Raw genomic sequence first — 20,885 nt, 5'->3', positions numbered from 1 at the left:
TTCTAGTCATTCACAAGCAATAAGTGGGAGCCTATGGAGTCTTTTCTATGATTAGGATCACCAACCTGTTGACGAAGTTGGTGTAGAGGATGCGGTGAGAGTAGCCCTGCCGGCGGATCTTAGCTGTCTCCAGGACGCCCGTGTAACGCAGCTGCACCAGCACCTTCTCCCGGTCAAACTTACTGGCCTGCCGGTCATTGTTGGGCTTGATGCAGCGCACAAAGTGGGGCTGTCCCGCCACCATCTTGGACAGCAGGTCCATTAGGGAATACTGGTGAATGAAGAGGCAGGAAGTGAGTAGTTTACCTAAAGCATCCAATCAAAACCAGTGTCCGGGTAAAGACCTGAATAAGATGAAAATGCCTATTCTTGAATTCCTGTATGAGAAGACATATTTAGTTGCTTTCCTTTCTTGTGTAAACCAGTATTTATAATCTAATTATCCAGGGGTACTGGTACAACGCCAAGGAGATAAATAGGTACACATTACATGTCACAGTATGCAAATGTGCTGTACTACCAGTCAGTTTATCAACAGAGCTGTACTACCATTCAGAGCTATACTACCAGGGTTGGGGATAATCTATCCACTCAGTAATGTAGGAAGTGATCAAGTGAGACATTCTTACTCTGAAGTAGGAGGCTACTGTCTGTGTTCTCATGTTGGTAGACTCTCTGGGATGGTGGGTGGTCTCTCCAGTTCCAGTATCACCCTGGACACACAAAACACTGAGTTTATCAAAATGATTCACCACAGGTTTATGGTAGGTGTATTTGTTGAGTTATATCAGTGAATATTGAAAACAGTATTATATATAGTATAAAATACTATGGGCCAGTTTCCCGGACACAGATTAACTTCAGTCTTGGACTTAAAAGCCATGTCATTGGAGATTCTCCATTGAAAATGATGTTAAAACCAAGGCTTAATCTCAGTCTAGGGAAAACTGGCCCTAAAAGCTGTTGTAGAATATGACTTTTTTTTTATTGACTGAACGGTACGAGTATAAAATCATTATGGATTGGAAGTTATTCATCAATGTGTAATTAACATGAAAAGCAATGATGTGTTAGATGAGGGCTCTGAACCCCAAAATACTGTCCTGTGAATAACAAATAGGTAACAGCCTGAATTGGGTATCAACATTCAGAAGCCTTATTACCCCAATCATCTGTGTATCGTATTTTTTCATGGAATTCTCTCTCATTTTTGTTGTTGTGTGAAAATCACAAATTTTTGAAAATCACCAATCACCGTTTGAATATGTACTGTGTGATCGAGAAGCAAGAAAGGCGTGTGTTTTTTTTCTGGGGTGAGAGTTAATTTCCGAGAAGAAGGCTGCAAGAGATGCATAAAGAGGAAGCGTAAACAAACAAGAGCCAAGTTAGGAATCAAGTTTGCATAATGACAACTTGTTTTAAATGTTTAATGCTGAGTATTGACTTCAGAGGTACGAAATTAGACGTTTGTGACAAAGGACAGTGACCACTTGATCATAAGAGAATGTATGTGTTAAGTCAGTTTGTTTCAACTGGCATTGCTAGATATGGCATGGATTATAAGGATTTTACCACAGAGGAACTAGCTATTTTCCTGCTTATGATCATTGGTGAAACTGACAATTAAAAAAAATCTAGACACACTTGAAAATCAGTGGGACTTTTCTTATTCCATAAAATGCACTCTGAGAATTTCAAACAATGTTCTCAATAGCAGAGTAATAAGGAGAGCGCATATTATACATGCAAAGATATGCTAATCTGGGACACTGCCAAATACGAACCTTGAAACATTGCACATGAGTCACATTGCTCACTAAAAAGCAACAGCACTGACAAACCATACCTTTACACCATGAGTCTAAAACATTTCTAAAATCACACTCTCACTCTCATGACTACAGGAGGAGTCTTTGATGTGCTTTCTTAGGCAGAAATGTAAAATATGCAGATGAATGGAAATACATTCATGTACTCATCAAAGACAGTTAATTGCCTGGTTTAGCCTCTGCCAATAGCCCTGAGGTATACAAATTGGTTTGACAAAGTGGGAATTGTGACTTCAAAAAATGCAACCTTCCTCTTCCCCTAACAATCAGATTAGTATGGGGTACTGGAAAGTAAAGGGTTGTGCCCTTTTTGTGGGGAAGATACGTTCTAGGGGTAACTTTAGGTTGTTATGCAGAAATACAACAAACAACTTTAAGTTGATAATGTTATGACTTCAATCTCTTACGAGTGCGTGAAGGGCACATCCTCAAAACTAGTCAATATCATGAGGCGTGGTGTCATAAACAGAAATAACCCCATTAAAACAAGGTAGATGAGAAAAGATCCAAATTACCAGTCGTACGCACATGAAAGCCTCTCCTTCAACATCTAATCAGACAATCAATTCACTCTGAGGTTCTAAGGAAAATCAAAAAGACTGCTTATGCAGCCAAACTCATAGATTCTCACTCGCATCTATCGGAAGGGAAATACGAAAGGATAGGAACTGGACGAGCCATGAAGAAAAACAAACGTAAAACGACTAGTCTTATTATTTCCTAGGGGTGGGTAGATGGTTTGCCATACAACATAGATACAACATAGATACAACATAGACAGAGAGATTGCCATTACCTCACAGAGTGACATACTAGAACTGAATAACTTAAGCACTCCCATCTTTACAAGGATAAAAGAAGAGAGAGACAGGAGAGACAGAGAGAGAGAGAGACAGGGGAGACAGAGAGAGAGAGAGACAGGGGAGACAGAGAGAGAGAGAGACAGGGGAGACAGAGAGAGAGAGAGACAGGGGAGACAGAGAGAGAGAGAGACAGGGGAGACAGAGAGAGAGAGAGAGAGACAGGGGAGACAGAGAGAGAGAGAGAGAGACAGGGAGAGTCAGAGAAGACACACAAGGTTAGTTTGTCTGAAAGAGAAAGCGAGACTGAAAAAAGAGGCAACATTATTTTTCCAAAGATTTGTGACATGGAATTACAGAGGACACTTAGCGTTACTGTATTGGAAAAGGGAAGCAAGAAAGGCAATGCGACAGAACTATACTATACTTTGTTTGAGTGTGTATAAAGGAAAATAAGTTAGAACAGTTTTATACCCGTACCTTGGCAAAGTTCATGGTGCGGTGAGGGTGTGCTGGGGTGCGAGGCATGCTCATGAGTGTGTTCATCCCTTTACCCTTTGTGTGGGCCAAATTACCTAGAGGATAGAGAGATAGCGGGAGAGAAGTTGAGGACAAATGGACAAGCTACACCACACTTTCAAAGAGGAAAGAGTTAGTGAGATAACTGGCAATCAGCGCCTTCATGGAAAAACAAAAAGGCAGTAGTTAGACATGCAAGTGGACATTTATATTTAATATAACCAAATCAAGTTGTACTAAAATGGAAGAAGGTGGAGGGAATATGTGGGAGAAATAAACAAAACAAGCTTGACCCCATAGAGCAAGTTACTCTAAAGAGGGAAGATTCCAAGTTAGCAAATTCATCAACAAACATAGCCAGAATTTCCATGTTACTTGATAATGTCAGGTGTATAGCTATAGGCCAATGCTATTTCAATAGCACACAGCTATAGAGAAGCGGACTCGCTCTCTGCTAATCTCTCCAGTAGCGTGCTAGCATGTCATCGTGTTAGCTTTCATGAGGGCAGTAGGGATGACAGTACAAAGGGGGGAGGAGAGGTTGCCGTAGCTCAATAAAACAGCTTCAGGGGTATATTAAAGAGTGATTATGGGATTGCTGATTGGATTTGGGCTCAGTTGGCCGCGTCCTCTGCCTATGAAGGGTACTCACGCTGCACAGACCAGCTTGTCACAACAACAACAGGCCGCACTGAAAAAAGTGACATGGACCGGTTTTCTTTGTTTCTTTGGCATTTAGCATTTCAATTTAGACAAATAAACACATTTGTTTACATCAGCATTCATTTCTTATAAATATTGAGGTTGTTACGATATAATATTTGAATAATCACCACAAGGCCAGTCTGGAGAGAGTCAGATGGGAATAAAATCAATGCCTTGCTTGACAAGAAAACTGTCAATTTGAGAGACTACCTCAATTATGACATACAAAGTGAAAACATAGGTTAGTTGATTGCGCTAAAAGACAGAGTTGCTATTAGGTCATGTGTGTTTACCTGTTTTGGTGAGCGGGTGGGTGACCAGTTTGCGAATCAGCTGATTTTCTGACGACCTCAGCAGAAGAACAATATCTGCCGGTAGTGTATCTCTGTTCTTAGAGAGGAAGCCTGCAGCGTTGTAGATCACCTAAACATGAATCAACAGAGGGGGTAAGAAGAACTGTATGCACAAACACGGTTTTACAACAAACTCAGCTTATTACACCTGCTACTGTTATTCACATTTAGGGTTGGGGTTTCCCATATCCTGTCTTTTTTTTCATTATTATTGCCAACTCTAAATATTTGACCTAAAACATTTATTTGATGTATTAGACAGGAGGCCTTATAACCTTTCCAGCATAGTGATGAATTCCAAAGCCAAGGTCCACCCTTTTTGGTCTCCAAAAGTTTTTGGATTTCAGGTTATCTTCAAACTTTTCTACAATGGACAAAGTTCACACAGGTTAATTAACTAGCAGTCCAAGCCAGATGGCTAAGCATGGAAGCATAATCGAATGACAGAATCAACAAGAATGCATACACATAACATACTTGCAAGGCTGCTAATTATTTCAAAAGCAATGTTTAAACTACTTTTAGGTCCTCTTAAATTAACCTATTGAATCATTCATGACTTGAGTGGATGAGTGGCTTAGCTAACAGGATAAAACTGGTGTACACTTCGTAATAATAATAATATGAATAATCATTTATTGCACTTATATAGCGCTTTTCTAGACACCCAAAGCGCTTTACATAGTAATGGAGGGAGCTCACCTCATCCATCACCAATGTGAAGCAGCGACTTGGGTAATGCACGACAACCAGTTTGTGCCAGAACACCCATTGGGGTGGCCATGATGAAAATGGGGCCAAGTTGGACACTTAACCAGGACACCGATCACTGCTCTTAGGCATTTGGGATTAGATCTTAGTAGCTACACGAGGACTGTGTGAGGACTGTGTGGGGACTTGCCTACAAGGGTCTGGTCGGTGGCTTGGGGAAAACGGCTCTCCTCGTCCAGCAGTGACAGCATGCCCATGGGCTTCTGCAGGAACAGGTCCAGGAGAGGACGGTTGTCCTCATACTCAATCACCCTGGCGTCCACATCCTCATTCAGGTACTCGTCCTATAGGAGAGGGTAAGGGACAGAAAGATTTACATTGGAACGGTGAAGCTGGTTTTGAATGAAACCAAAACCATATCTGACAGATAACATCACCCTGGGTAGGTTGAGTTTAGTTCTTCGTGTTTGGGCTCACCTGATAAAGTCAAGGCCCAACTATGAGTAAGAAACATCACAGAACATACAGTATATGTCTCTCTAGAGGTGAAGCGCAACATTGAAATACAATGTCAAAGCTTTTAGTTAGAGCTGAGACGACAAACCGAAAATTAGCAACACCGACCATACCGATCACTTATCGCAGGTTCATTATGATAAGTAGCCTTATACTAGAGAAATGTGAAGCTTTAAATGAAATAAGTTTGCTAATATGGGTGATTGTTAATGGAACAATTGATGGCTACAACCATCACACTAGTAGTAGTATAAAAGACAATAAAAAAAACAGTGGTGCACAAACATATCGTTCTGTTTATCGTTATGGCATCAATCCAGGCAATTTATCGCAATATGGATTTTTGTCCATATTGCCCTGCTCTACTTTTATGTAACCGTGTTCACAATGGGAACAGACACACAGACAAACACGCTCACGCATGCACACAAGGCATCTAATATCTAGAACAGAACACAGCATTAGCCTCAGGTAAAGTCATTCTGAATCCGCAACCTCTTCTCAGGACAGTAGGACAACGCTGCTGAAATAACATGCCGAGGAAACAAAACAAAGCATTCCAGAACAACAGAGGGACACAGGCAAGCATCAGAAGAGCTTGTTCCTCTGGGCTTCGCTCTTTATTGTTAGGCTGATAAAAACAAGTAAATATTCTTACTCTCTTCAGGAAGGATGTAGTCTATCAAGAGCCTGATGTTACAATACCGGTATGATTGTTCTGAAGAGACATACATGGTTTTACAGATGTCTTACTGTGCAGAATTTAGTCAGGACATTTTAGGCAAATATACTGTACACTGAGCACTGTAGAAAAAGCCTTGCGTTCTGTACATACAGTACATCTATATATCGGGGCCTTATGCCAGACTTTGCCCTGGGGCGAGACTACGTCCTACACTAACTGTCTTTAACTCCTAATTGACCCTCCTTTGCAATGATTTATGGAACCTCTCTATGGGGTTAGACTAAAGCATTTAACATGAGCAAACCATTCTCTGCCCGAGGCAAAAGCGCACCCCAGAGAGGACGGCTAGGGAATTGTCAACCCTTTCCCCATCGTAAATACAAGCGGAAGGATATTTCACCCTTTACGCACTCTGTTAAAGAGCCAGGTGACAAACGACGATGCATTATCACCATTTAAATGGAAATCAAGTCGTATCCAAAGGTGAAAAGTGCTTTGAAATGCTTCCCTGGAGGCATAGGCACACTCAGATGAGTATTCATACTATTTCCCGAGAGAGACGACTATGTTAGCGACAAGGAGGAATGGGCTACCTGCTCCCAGGCGAAAATGTGTTGGTTGAAGTAGAACTGGATCTGTTCGTTGGCGATGTTGATGCAGAGCTGCTCAAACGAGTTCCTCTTGAAGTTCTCAAAGCCAAAGATGTCCAAGATGCCAATGTTCAGGCCCTTGTCGTCCTCTCTGTCAGGGGGAGATCAGAAATGATTAGGCGTTAAGGAAGAGCATTAGAGACTTTGAGCCGGAGAGAGACAGATCAGGAAGGTTTTATAATGATGACAGTCGTTATGATTAGCAGCTACTAGTGAGGTTTATGTTCATTTACAGGGCATCCGCACACACACACACACACACACACACGCTCTCTTACCCTAGGTGTGTGTCGGGTCGGAGCAGGGTGTTGATGCGGTTGACAATCCAGCTGAAGAGCCTGCCGTATAGGGCCTTGCCCATGGCGTCCCTCACCTCCGTGGCCTTCTCCACCGTGTTGGGCCTGACGATGGTCTCGCCCCGGGCCACTACGCAGTGGGACGTCAGGGCCTCCTGGAGCTCGTCTGGACGGATACACAGCAGCGACGCCGCTGTGGGGAGAAACCCAGGGATGGAAAGAATGTATAGGTACCGGATGTTGTCACCATAGAAACGGCCCTGCGGTATTGACGTTTGCATGTAGATTTGCAGAGACAACACAGAACACATGCACATAAACATGGATATAGACATGCGGTATGGGTAGACAGGCAGCAGGGAGGACATTGTTGGGACGATATACTGTATGTGTATGCAAACATGAACATGATGAAAATGTACACATTCAGAGAGATATCCTGTACATGTCCTTTACACATAAACCAGACATAGTAAAAAAAAAAAGTGGTCCTATTGGAAAAGATGCAGATATCCCATATGCGCGCATCAGCAAAACAAAACCCTACATGACACGCTACATAAACAAGGACACAAATCTCAACATACACACAGACATGAACACAGCCGCCCTGACATAGACACGCACATTCATCTTTATCAAAAAGAGACAACACTTCTTCAAACTGCAGCTGGTAAGATAAGATAACTGGCTCTCACACCACGATACAAATGCAAGACCACACTCTTAGAAAAAAAATGGTTCCAAAAGGGTTATTCAGCTGTCCCCATAGTAGAACCCTTTTGAGTTTCATTCAGAACCCTCTGTGGAAAGGGTTTCACATGGAACCCAAAAAGGGTTCTACCTGGAACCAAAACGGTTCTACCTGGAACCAAAGAGGGTTAATTCAAAGGGTTCTCAGACAGGGATAAATTAAAACCATCAAACACAACTATGTCCCCATGTCAGGCGTGTCAAGCTGAATTTAAAGGGACTGCATGTAAACAGGCTTGAGATACCGTAGTGCTTTATATCGCCAGCGTTCACGCTAGGCTGGCCTCTCTGGAGTGGTAATGGGCATTAGCGGGGAAAGAGGTGAGAGTCATGTTAGCTTTACATCACACCAGGTGCTGGACTGTGTGTCTGTGTCTCACCATTCTCCAGAACTGCTATGTTGGAGATGTTGCTTTTGTCGGTTTGGTGCTCGGAGGCCACAGAGGCAAACTCAATGTCGCCTGAGTTTAGGATAGCAGCCAGAGTACTGTACACACTGCCCAGCTCCTAAGGGTTCAAAATGTGTGATTAAACTTGACCTTACTGTTCAGAATATAACACATTCATACTTTGATACAAAGTCATGGAATACTCATTTGGAGATCTCACCTGAAGGCTTTTTCATAGATTCAGTGGTTCTATTGGAACTACCTAGTTAATAGCATTGGGGCTTGGTAGCCTACAATCTGACAGAATTCCTACATCATACAAACACAAGTCTGTTTGATCCCTTTGGCATCACTGTCACATGCCGTGTCCTAATGTCACTATACTCAGACTGACATGACACTGACAAGCTCGTAATAACTCTGCTCTCTCTTGATGGGGAGCTGCTATCCAAAAGCTAGCACGGTTTAAAACACCTCTCCCCCAATGGGAACTACTTGTTTGTGTGTATGTACTGACATGTAGGTGTTACTGATAGATGCACACACACACACACACACACACACACACACACACACACACACACACACACACACACACACACACACACACACACACACACTTCATGTTAATGTTTTTAAATGTCTGTAAATTGAAAAGTATTTTGTCTGTAATGTCTTTTCCGTTTTGTGCCGGACCTCAGTAAGACTAGCTATCGCCATTGGCGTCGGCTAATGGGGATCCTAATGAATCAAAATCAAATCAAAATCCATTTAATCCAAATCAGAGATGCACTTTAGATACACCTTGTCTTTATGTGCAAGGTAGACAGGAGAATGAGAGGTAGCCATACTAGCAGAGTGGTTAGCGATTATAGTGATTTCACTGTACGTACGATAAGTACTATTGACTTGTGGAACCCAGAGGCTATCAGTTATTTACAGCACTTCCTTGGGCTTCATCAGTGTCCATGTTGCTAAATGCAAACTGTACAAGGCATCATGCCACAGTCCACACTGACTCATATGACAGCTAAGAACAACACTGGAAATCATTCTCTTGACCGTTCAACCAGAATGGGCCTCTTTTCCTGGAACTGTTTCATGGTCATTTGCAAATTTCACATCAGTTATTGCACATTAGTACTTTTTTTTCTCCTTTGAATTCCTCATTTATTAGAATTTCCCCTTTTCACAGCCAAGGCAATAAAATAGGAGCCATTTGTGACGAAACATACATACATTTTTTATATATATATATATATATATATATATATATATATATATAAAGCATCATGACATGGCAAAGACACTCTCCACATAGAGAGCAACCTAGTAAAATATCCTCCAGGCTTTAACTGAGAACGGTTATGTGTGTAACCTTTGGACAGGATGTTGGTTTTCTTTGCTTTAGGAATCAGCGATGAACCCAGTGTACTATAGTGTATGTACCTCCAGGGTAAAGCCGATGACTTTGAAACACTGTTCCACCGCGTCAAACTGCTCCTTGTAGAAGGTGTTGTTCACTATGTCAGGGCCCAATTTAATGTGCTCGTTCAACAGATATCTGGGACAGAAGAAAGGAAAATAAACCACAAATAAGGTCATGATTGGTGGGGTAAAGGCAGCAAAGTAGGGTATTTGGGAAAGTATAGGGTTACGAGAGATAGGACGGTTAATTGTGGGACCTACTTTGGGGTTTTGCTGTCTGATAGCTTGTAGTGGGCAAGCTTCTTCCGCTCAGCTAAACCAGCGTAGATGTAGTAGAATATGTGGAAGTTCTTCTCACCTCTGTGAGGACAGTCACAGGACAGGTATATGTCATCACGTGAATATGTTTGACGATTGAAACACAAAGAACATTAATCCCATCCGAGTCTGTCAGCTGTGGTTGCCTAAGATTACCAGAAGCCTATTTACAATCCCATAAAAAGCCAAAGACATAGTAAGATGTACTCAAAAACACATAATTGGCAAGCAACCAAGCTAATCTAGACTGCTGTGTTAAGTCAGTTGTGATAGACTGTCATCAGTTTTAAAGCTATTTGTCATGCAATACTTATCACATCCGATTATAGGCTTCATGATGGTCACATTTAAACCACTCATTTTAACATAATTTTATTCCCCCCTCATATATTTTTCCATTCCAGAAGAAAACTGACTTTTGGCACCTAAGACAATATAACCCCATGAGAGAAGTGACACATTGAATCTAGGCAGTAGGTACATAGTTAACTGACAGACAACATTACTCTCAGAGAGCGGACCGATCCTTCACCCTCAGTCTGAATTTATTTACCAAGAGCAAAATGTCACCCTTTGAAGCCCCAATGAGGAGACATCGACAGCTAGAATCTTTGATCAAACAGGAAATAAGCTATCCACTCTCACTCGACCCTCTGCACTCCCTGGTCATGGGATAATACAACAGGAGCAATAAACGGCAGTGGCAAGGCACTTCCAGAAATTATAGAAGTAATGACTTTTGAGCAAATAGATAGACACGCACATTAATTGGCCACAATCGTAATGTTGTTGTCATGCGAAAGTCACAAGAATTCCTTATACGTATTACATGAAGGCTATGTGCCAGTCAGATGAGGGCCGTATGAATGCCTTAGTGAAGCTGTCTGAGGGGTCTTACGTGGCCTGATGGACGACGCGGGATTTCTCCAGGAGGTATTCTGAGATTTGCGCTCCGACAACGGTCCCCCCGCAGGTAAACTTCATCTCCAGGTATTTCCCGAAGCGGCTGGAGTTGTCGTTGATAGCGGTGCATGCGTTCCCAAAAGCCTCCACCAAGTTATTGACCAATAGGATCTTCTCTTGGAGGGATCGATTATTGGCCTGCAAAGATGTGGACGATCAGCATGAAAACGTATCATTTTAAACGATGAGTAACAATAAAAGCATGATCTGCAATGGTGCACTGTAACAGGCAGAGTATCATGTTTGCTGTCACAAGTGAACACGAAGTGCCGTAATTACATTCTATGTCATTCTTACGACCGTATCTCACCTTTCCAAGCACTGTGAGCTGCTCGACCAATAGATGGGCGCTCTCTGTCTTTCCTGCACCACTCTCTCCACTGATAACAATGCACTGCACAGAAACAACCAGTCCCCAGTTACTATGGTATTCTGGTCTACTGACATGTTGCTATGCTTGTACAGCAACATAGTGGAACATAGTGTATCATTCATACATTACAGTTGACACGGACTTGTGTACCTGGTCTGCGTTGTAAGACACCATGGACTGGTAGGCTATGTCAGCGACAGCAAAGATGTGTGGCGGGTTCGCGGTGCGTTTCGCTCCTATGTACATCTTTGTGTACTGTGCAAGGAAAATGATAAGGCACATGTAAGGGGATTACATTTGAATTTGATACCAACAAGTTAGCTACACTATACGCAGCTAAAATGGGCTGAATCAAATACAACAACTTTCTAGCTGCCTTCTAGTATAGCAAAAAGATAAAGAGATTAAAGACGTGCTCTGGAACTTTGGAGCATAATATGTATTTTTTTTTTTAAACCTCCCTCTTTGAGCTGGATGTGTCATTGTGTAGTTCATACATGCCTAATCTATGAGCATAATTATGATCTTACATCAATTAGCCACGAAATCCCTAGTTTGAAAGCGACTGTTTTCTGGAAGATATGCCATTTTCTTTAGATTTTCCCACACGTGGGCCAGCCCCCTAGCAACTCGAGTTCAACAAATGAGCTTCAGCCCCGCGCCAATTGAGGGACAGCTAGCAAGAGGCACATCATGCACACACAGTAGAGCGAGAGTGAGCCATTTACTTTATGTTCATATTCCTTTTATTCATTCTAATTGTTGTTGCATTGTTGAGAAGGAACCAGCAAGTAAGCATTTCGTTGGACGGTGAACACCATGTGTATACCACACATATGACTAATAAAACTTGGCGTGGTACCACTTTTGGCTCGTGAGCGCTACTTTCAGAACTATTTTCAGAACTACTGGCTAGAAAGTAAACAAAAGTACCAGAGAATCTCTTCAAGCAATTTCCAAATGTGTTTATTCCTATTATAGTGCAAGGCACACACTGCCCATCCCAGAGTGCAGTGCAGTTGCTACTATTCTAAGTAATGACTAGTTTAATTATGTACAACATGCCACAATGGACAATATAACTTAACAATAGTATCCCGGCATTTTGTCTTGAAGGGTTCAATTCCAAAAACATCAGCAGTTCAGTAAGACAAGCAACATTTTTCCAGAACTGCATAAACTCTAAAAAGAGAGGTAGTGAAGAAACCGTGTGATAAGTGGAACAGTGTGGCCAGTGAAGAGAGAGAGAGAGAGAGAGAGAGAGAGAGAGAGAGAGAGAGAGAGAGAGAGAGAGAGAGAGAGAGAGAGAGAGCGTGGAAGGGAAAGAGGAAATGGGGCACTGAGGCCCTAATGAGATACGGTCGGGTACATTCAGTAGTGTCTGTTTGACCACATTAACACACACGCTCGCAGGAATACACACAGACAGACAAACACACAGCGCACACACAAATACACACACCTGTGGGCTATACAGCTCCATCTTGTGAAACGGGTTAACTGCAATGAGGATGTCTCCAACGTAGGTATAGATCTGGTCCTTGGCATAGCGCCTCTGAAGCTGCTCTGTGACTGAATTCTGGGAAGAGATCAAACGTGCGCATTCAGTATTGTGACATTCAAAGGTAATAATTGATGTTTGAAGAGACGTCATCACAGTATTTCAGTATCAATTGACGAGGGCCTCGGTTTAGAGCAATGAATACCGAGGAAACATTGCAGTAAGATTAAACACTTATTAGGATTGCTTACAGTATGCTGGCAAATTGGCAATATATCTGTCAGTGTAAATAAGCATTAACAACGTAACAAATGTACACTGTCATTTTTTACATGAATATGAGAATCTGGACTCAGTTCCGTTCATCATCTCCACCTTGATTCCATTAGGTATTGTGCTGAGATCATACATTCTCTTTCCACCCCCTCCCTCGACCCAGACTAGGTAATAAACAAAACCAGCCATGTAGAAGAATGGGCAAAAATATCCCAAGGCGACTGAGCAATTTGTATGTTTCAATATGTCAATGGAGCACCCAGCTTTGATAAATCACCCTAAATGTGTTTGGTACAAATATTGCTATTTTGCTTCTATATTCATTTAATACCGGTGTAGAGACTAGAGGGAAGTAATTCTGATAGGAAACACTGTCCTAACCTAAACTGTGGGTGGTTATTAATAACCTACACTCAGAAAAAAATTGTGCTATCTAGAACCTAAAAGGGTTCTTTGGCTGTCCCCATAGGATAACCATTTAAAGAACAATTTTGGGTTCAAGGTAGAACCCTTTTGGGTTCCAGGTAAATCCCTTTCCACAGAAACCCAAAAGGAACACAAAAGGGTTCCATCTGGAACCAAAAAGGGTTCTCCTATGGGGACAGCCGAAGAACCCTTTTGGAACCTTTTTTTCCAAGAGCGTAGGTCAGGTATGGCAGCTTTGATGGGGATAGAGGCAACAAAAAAACGGAACTCATCATGAGGGGCTGCAGTGGCTCATGGGTCTGTGTACCCACATCCATACCCACACATGCAGTCAGAGCTGGCCCTAGCCTTTTGGGGGCCCTAGGCGGTAAAAATAAATGTTGCTTCCGTTTTGGGAAATATATCCGTGGGCCTACAAAATGGAAAGTCGGCCACCAGTTACCCCCCCTGACCTGACCTAGTTTATTAATACCGAGTGAGAATAAATATAACCACCTTGACACTGATTAACACAAAGCCGACTCCATTTTTTTGTGTGGATCTGAAAGGATTGGCTAGATTTGAGCAATTTGGCTAACAATTCCACCTATCGGCTAACGGGAAGCTATTACCGTGTTGATAATACATATCCGATATCTTCAGCCAATTTAATCTCTTACCTCATCAAGTACTTCCAGGGTGACAAGGTCATCCACTTCGTCGGGGGTGGGGCTTGATGACATCATTTGACCACCTTTCTTGGTGTGGATGCGCTCATGCCTACAACACAGGATGCAATATAAAGTCTAAAGCAACTAGTTGCATCTAAACAACTAACTTATAACAACAACATAGCTGATAAGTGATTGCAGTAGATTAATCCAGCATTTAACAATGGCTTCACATAACATTCCTCTATTTTGTTATTTTCTTAAAAGTGCAATGCCTTGACTCTTTTTTCTCTTTTTACTTTCTATCTACTTAAATTAAACAAATCTCCCACATAAAATACTACAGTTTACTATAGAATACTACAGTACTTACTATAGAATTCTGTAGTAAACTGTAGTATACTGTAGAATACTATACTACACACTTTAGTATTCCTCGATCATGTGTAGTACTTACTAAATCATTTTGTAGTATACTGTAGAATACTATAGTAAATACTACAGTATACTAGTTTGCAAAAACACTACAGTCCGCAAAAACAATGCAGTTTTTTAAAACTATATTACAGTATTTAATTTGCATATACCCTGCCCATTCTCCTCCCCCCATATTAACATTTGGACCACCCATAAGTGAGAAACCTATAGTACATTCCAATATAGACCATATTGTGTTCCATACAAATTATAGACAAGAGCAGAAGCACTGAACTATCTGTTTAGACCCCAGTCCTACATACCTACAGGTTATGGAACATTTGATCTTTTAGTATTTCTCCAGTAGGGTTCCTCAAGGAGAAAGACCCCATAGCTAATGTCATAGATAATAAAACAAAAACATTTTAGTAAATATTACAGTAATGTCCCCAAAAACACTACAGTAAATAATAAAGTATACTACAGTCCGCAAAAACACTAGAATAATTACTATAGTAATACTACAGTATTTATACTATAGTATTTTTTTATGTAACTGAGTCAATCTAGATTGAATGAATCTAGATCAGGAGTCTCCAAACCCTGTTACTGGAGAGCTAAACTGTAAACTGTAAACTGTAAACTGCCATCCTGTAGGTTTTCTCTCCAACCCCAGTTATAACTAACCTGATTCAGCTTATCAACCAGCTAATCATTAGAATCAATCAGGTGCACTTGACTAGGGTTGGAACAATAACCTGCGGGAGGTTACCTCTCCAGGAACAGGGTAGGAGAGCCCTGATCTAGATCTCTTCAAGCTGTGCTTCTACACTAGCTTTTTGCCCACGATGACAATTTAGCTGCATGGCTATCCAGTCCCTCCTCTCCTGTTTGTCCTTTCACCTCTCTTGTATGTGACTCCAAGCAAGCGTTTACCTCCCCAGGCGGATAAAGGTTGAGGCTGACCACAACAGAGCTTGACCAACTCTTAAACAAATAAATTGTTGGTCCCCACTGATCCTATTGTTATTGTGTCTAACTGGCTAGTAGCTCCTTTTCCTGTTTTTTCCTTCCTTGCCTTGAGTGGTGCCACGACATGTCGCAATCCACGCTGTCTGACTCTACTGGCTGATTGTGCTAAACCTGATTGTAAAATGGTGCTGAACATTTTATTTTAACCTTTATTTAACTAGGCAAGTCAGTTAGGAACAAATTCTTATTTTCAATGACGGCCTAGGAACAGTAGGTTAACTGCCTTGTTCAGGGGAAGAATGACACATTTTGACCTTGTCAGCTCGGGGATTCGATCTTGCAACCTTTCGGTTACTCGTTCAACACTCTAACCACTAGGCTACCCTGCCGCCCCTTGGCTGGTGTTTTTACAAACATTTTCCAATCCACGCTCGACCAGCAACACATGCCAGTATTGTGGAAAAACTCAGTAATTATACCAATTCCTAAAGCATCTAATCCCTCTGTGCCGAATGACTACCACCCTGTCGCCTTGACATCCTTAGTAATGAAGTGCCTTGAGAAGATTGTGAAAAGTAATGTTCTCAGCTCCACCCAGAAACTCCTCGACCCGTTTCAGTTTGCTTATCAGCCCAGCAGATGAGTTGACGATGCCATTCTTACTCTCCTCAACATGGTCTACAGGCATCTAGAGGATGTACTCTCCTTAACATGGTCTACAGACATCTAGAGGGTGTACTCTCCTCAACATGGTCTACAGACATCTAGAGGGTGTACTCTCCTCAACATGGTCTACAGACATCTAGAGGGTGTACTCTCCTCAACATGGTCTACAGACATCTAGAGGGTGTACTCTCCTCAACATGGTCTACAGACATCTAGAGGGTGTACTCTCCTCAACCTGGTCTACAGACATCTAGAGGGTGTACTCTCCTCAACATGGTCTACAGACATCTAGAGGGTGTACTCTCCTCAACATGGTCTACAGACATCTAGAGGGTGTACTCTCCTCAACATGGTCTACAGACATCTAGAGGGTGTACTCTCCTCAACATGGTCTACAGACATCTAGAGGGTGCCAAATCCCCTGTCAGAGTTTTGTTTGTTAACTTTTCTTCTGCCTTCAACACAATCCAGCCTTCCATTCTGGCACAGAGACTCATTCAGGACTTCTCCTTAGATTTGGGGCTGGTTTTGTGGCTGTTGGACTTCCTGAGCCAACGATCACAGCGGGTCAAAATAGGTCCCCACGTGGTAGACATACGCACCACCAACACAGACTCTCCTTGTACACTAATAGTTGTACTAGTTCCCATCCTGACAGACACCTCTCTAAGTGTGCTGATGACACTGCCTTGATCAGCCTGTTGCATGATGACGAGGAACACCACGGCCCGGTCCTAAATGACTTTGTAGAGTGGTGTGACGAATCACACTTAGTCCTCAATACCAACAAGACCAAAGAGATGTGCATAGACTTCAGAAAGCGTACAACACCTACCTCTGCAACGTCTATCAGAGGTCAGAACATAGAGATTGTAGAGGAATACAAATATCTGGGTGTCCTCTTGGACAATAAGCTTCAGTGGAGTAAATGTACAGACCTGATCTACAAAAAGAGCCAACAGAGACTGTACTTTCTCAAAAAGCTGGCATCTTTTAATGTTGACTGTACTATACTGACTCTGTTTTACAAATCTTTCATTCAGAGTATTTCAACTGTTTGTAATGTTTGTTGGTTCGGCCACTGTCAGTCAGAGAAATATGCTGACAATGATTATCACCACAGCAAGTAAGGTAGTTGGAGTCAAACAGACAGGCCTGGATGAGATCTTTAAGGTCAGGGCCCTCTGCAAGGCTCACAAAATCATTTTAGACCCAAGCCACCCCCTGTACCCGGACTTTGAACTACTCCCCTCTGGGTGCAGGTATAGGGCACCCCTCAGCAGGAAAAACAGAACTAGACAATCATTTGTGCCAGGTGTGATATCCCTCCTAAATAGCTCGGGCTAATGTTCCTATCCACCCAGTAAGGCCAGCAGGCTAGTCTTTTTTTATTGCTATGTAACTGTTATGAAAATTGTATTGTCAATTTGTTTTGTAATTAAACACCACTTTACATGACAGTGCAACAAAATTTCCCTATGGGGACAATAAAGTCAGTAAAGCTGTGACAATGTCATTTTTCACGCTATTTGATTGGTCTTACGTTGTTTGATTTGTTAAAACATGGGTGTAGGTTGTAAAAACTACAGTCAAAGTTAGACATGGAACAGAAGAAGGAGAAACGAACAACACGTCTACTCTCAAAAGGGTCTAGCCTGACTAAAACACATCTGGAACACAAGGATGACAGTGTCATCCTTAGATGTCGACAACAATCACGTAGACACAGCACAATGACTTGATTTCAGCAAAGTGCTGGGTTGTGGGTAGGCTACAAACTACAGTCTACAGTTAGGGCTTTGATCAGACAAAATAAGTGGGCAGGTAACTAGCTACCCCTACAACCCCTACAAGGGCATTCATATCCCCTACCTGTCATTACTGTCTGTGCTTCTGTCTGTCTTTCCATGATGGCTTAAATGACAGAAATAACATTACAGTTCATAAGCAGGATATGACATGTAGTTGCAGTGGTTGAACTTGATACCTGGGCTTCAGGGGCCCAACATTCAGTCACTGGTCAAACTTTGAGCCTGAAGGTGACCCAATATCCAGCTGATGTGCAATTTGGATTACTGTCTACATCCAAGAAAAGATAATGCCTATCTCCTCCAATGGCAGACAGTTGTGCAACCAGTAGGAACGTAATCGAATGTAACAGAATGTAAAGTACTGTGTGGAGTAGGTGAAGCTTGAGTTTGAAAGTTACGATGCAATAAATCCACCACATGTTCACATTGGATCACGGCACGGGTCCCTTTTGTAGGTAACAAGTAACATGACTGTACTATAACATGTAAAACATGCAAGGACATATAAGAATAGGTCTACATGGCCAACAGGGAGACGTTATGAAATACATTATGACATTCAAATGGAAGGAGTTTCTAGAATGTTCCATATGTTTTTATTTTATTTGTATTTTATTTCACCTTTATTTAACCAGGTAGGCCATTTGAGAACAAGTTCTCATTTACAACTGCAACCTGGCCAAGATAAAGCAAAGCAGTGCGACAAAAACAACAACACAGAGTTACACATAAACAAACGTACAGTCAATAACACAATAAAAATCAATGTACAGTGTGTGCAAATGTAGAAGAGTAGGGAGGTAAGGCAATAAATAGGCCATAGAGGCCAAATAATTACAATTTAGCATTAACACTGGAGTGATAGATGTGCAGATGATGATGTGCAAGTAGAAATACTGGGGTGCAAAAGAGAAAGAGGATAAATAACAATATGGGGATGAGGTAGTTGGGTGTGTTATTTACAGATTGGCTGTGTACAGATACAGTGATAGGTAAACTGCTCTGACAGCTGATGCTTAAAGTTTTAGAGGGAGATATAAGACTCCAGCTTCAGTGATTTTTGCAATTCGTTCCAGTCATTGGCAGCAGAGAACTGAAAAGAAAGGCGGCCAAAGGAAGCGTTGGCTTTGGGGATGACCAGTGAAATATACCTGCTGGAGCACGTGCTACGGGTGGCTGTTGCTATGGTGACCAGTGAGCTGAGATAAGTCGGGGCTTTACCTAGCAAAGACTTATAGATGACCTGGAGCCAGTGGGTTTGGCAACTAATATGAAGCGAGGGCCAGCCAACTAGAGCATACAGGTCGCAGTGGTGGATAGTATATGGGGCTTTGGTGACAAAACGTATGGCACTGTGATAGACTACATCCAGTTTGCTGAGAAGAGTGTTGGAAGCTATTTTGTAAATTACATTGCCGAAGTCAAAGATCAGTAGGACAGTCAGTTTTGCGAGGGTATGTTTGGCAACATGAGTGAAGGAGGCTTTGTTGCAAAATAGGAAACCGATTCTAGATTTCATTTTGGATTGGAGATGCTTAATGTGAGTCTGGAAGGAGAGTTTACAGTCTAACCAGACACCTAGGTATTTGTAGTTGTCCACATATTCTACGTCAGAACCGTCCAGAGTAGTGATGCTAGTCAGGCGGGCGGGTGCGGGCAAAAATCGGTTGAAGAGCATGCATTTAGTTTTACTAGCATTTAAAAGCAGTTGGAGCAAGAGCGACATCATTGATATATACAGAAAAAAGAGTCGGCCCGAGAATTGAACCCTGTGGCACCCCCATAGAGACTGCCAGAGGTCCGGACAAGAGGCCCTCCAATTTTACACACTGAACTCTATCTGAGAAGTAGTTGGTGAACAAGGCGAGACAGTCATTTAAGGCAAAGGTCAGTTGAATCCTGAATACATAGTGCTATGTGGGGCCTTTGTAGCTTTTATCTTTCTACCATTGGCTAACAGAGGCCATCTGCATCATGACGGTACCTTGTCTTCCCAGTGGTTCCTATCTGCTGGTTGAGGTCTATGAGTTCCATCAGCTGTTTCTGCAGGATCCTCTCTCGGCCTACAATCTGTCTGATGAACACATGCTGGAGCAAGTCTAGAACGTTAGGCCTCAGCTCAAAGTCCTTGATCAGACATCTGTGGGTGAGACAGTTGGACAGGGAGAATGTTACTGATGCTCTGGGCCATGCAATCAGCTATTGAACATTGTGATATTCTGATTCATGCTTCTATTTTAGGGGGTGAATGGTTTATGAAGAGCAAATTTTAAGAGGATAATAAAGCAAGTATTTTGGCCTGTAAATGAGAGGGAATGTTTACACGTTTGTGCTCTGTAATTAGCAACAACACACACACACAGACACACACACACACACACACACACACACACACACACACACACACACACACACACACACACACACACACACACACACACACACACACACACACACACACACACACACACACACACACACACACACACACACACACACACACACACACACACACACACACACACACACACACACACGCACCAACAGACACATAACATACACACACACCCAGCTCCCATTAAACTCACTTGCAGATGAAGTCGTTAAAGTGGTCCGACCACAGCTCTGGCTGGTACAGGGTAGGGGGAGGGTTTCTGTACGGGGGAAATAATCAAAAGATAAGATAAAATGTGAATTACACAGACTGGGAGGAGAACAGAGGCAACGGCTGGGAGCAGGGTGATGGAATGAAATCTTAACACTGTGCTTCATTTCAGACACCAAGAGAAATCTCAACGTTAAACCTGACACTCACAGGGAGAAACTTTAAGGCCACTTGGATCTAAGCATTTTGGTGAAAAACACCAACAAATGATTT

At 42.2% G+C, this 20,885-nt stretch overlaps 1 protein-coding gene across 5 annotated transcripts in view; it reads right to left on the bottom strand.

Annotated features, from left to right (window-relative positions):
- The window catches only part of myo3a (myosin IIIA), a 76,418-nt gene that overhangs the window by 14,039 nt on the left and 41,494 nt on the right, over positions 1-20,885 (bottom strand). For 2 of the 5 annotated variants that reach the window (XM_014181016.2, XM_045710934.1), the window contains 20 exons: positions 20,596-20,661; positions 19,992-20,147; positions 18,069-18,110; positions 14,151-14,250; positions 12,751-12,867; positions 11,439-11,543; positions 11,226-11,309; positions 10,851-11,053; positions 9,896-9,994; positions 9,656-9,770; positions 8,198-8,324; positions 7,047-7,257; positions 6,712-6,859; positions 5,108-5,261; positions 4,482-4,570; positions 4,147-4,276; positions 3,110-3,204; positions 2,626-2,670; positions 630-713; positions 66-271 (listed from right to left, as the gene is read on the bottom strand). In XM_014181016.2, the coding sequence (XP_014036491.1) occupies positions 66-271; positions 630-713; positions 2,626-2,670; positions 3,110-3,204; positions 4,147-4,276; positions 4,482-4,570; positions 5,108-5,261; positions 6,712-6,859; positions 7,047-7,257; positions 8,198-8,324; positions 9,656-9,770; positions 9,896-9,994; positions 10,851-11,053; positions 11,226-11,309; positions 11,439-11,543; positions 12,751-12,867; positions 14,151-14,250; positions 18,069-18,110; positions 19,992-20,147; positions 20,596-20,661 (2,376 nt within the window). The remainder of the gene's footprint in view (positions 1-65; positions 272-629; positions 714-2,625; positions 2,671-3,109; positions 3,205-4,146; positions 4,277-4,481; positions 4,571-5,107; positions 5,262-6,711; positions 6,860-7,046; positions 7,258-8,197; positions 8,325-9,655; positions 9,771-9,895; positions 9,995-10,850; positions 11,054-11,225; positions 11,310-11,438; positions 11,544-12,750; positions 12,868-14,150; positions 14,251-18,068; positions 18,111-19,991; positions 20,148-20,595; positions 20,662-20,885) is intronic. The other 3 variants (XM_045710933.1, XM_045710935.1, XM_014181018.2) reach the window with 2 other exon arrangements.

Source organism: Salmo salar, chromosome ssa29 (genome assembly GCF_905237065.1).
Source record: "Salmo salar chromosome ssa29, Ssal_v3.1, whole genome shotgun sequence".
Lineage (NCBI taxonomy): Eukaryota > Metazoa > Chordata > Actinopteri > Salmoniformes > Salmonidae > Salmo > Salmo salar.
Note: the sequence above shows the minus strand (reverse complement) of the source record. Positions and strands in the feature narration are given on the sequence as shown.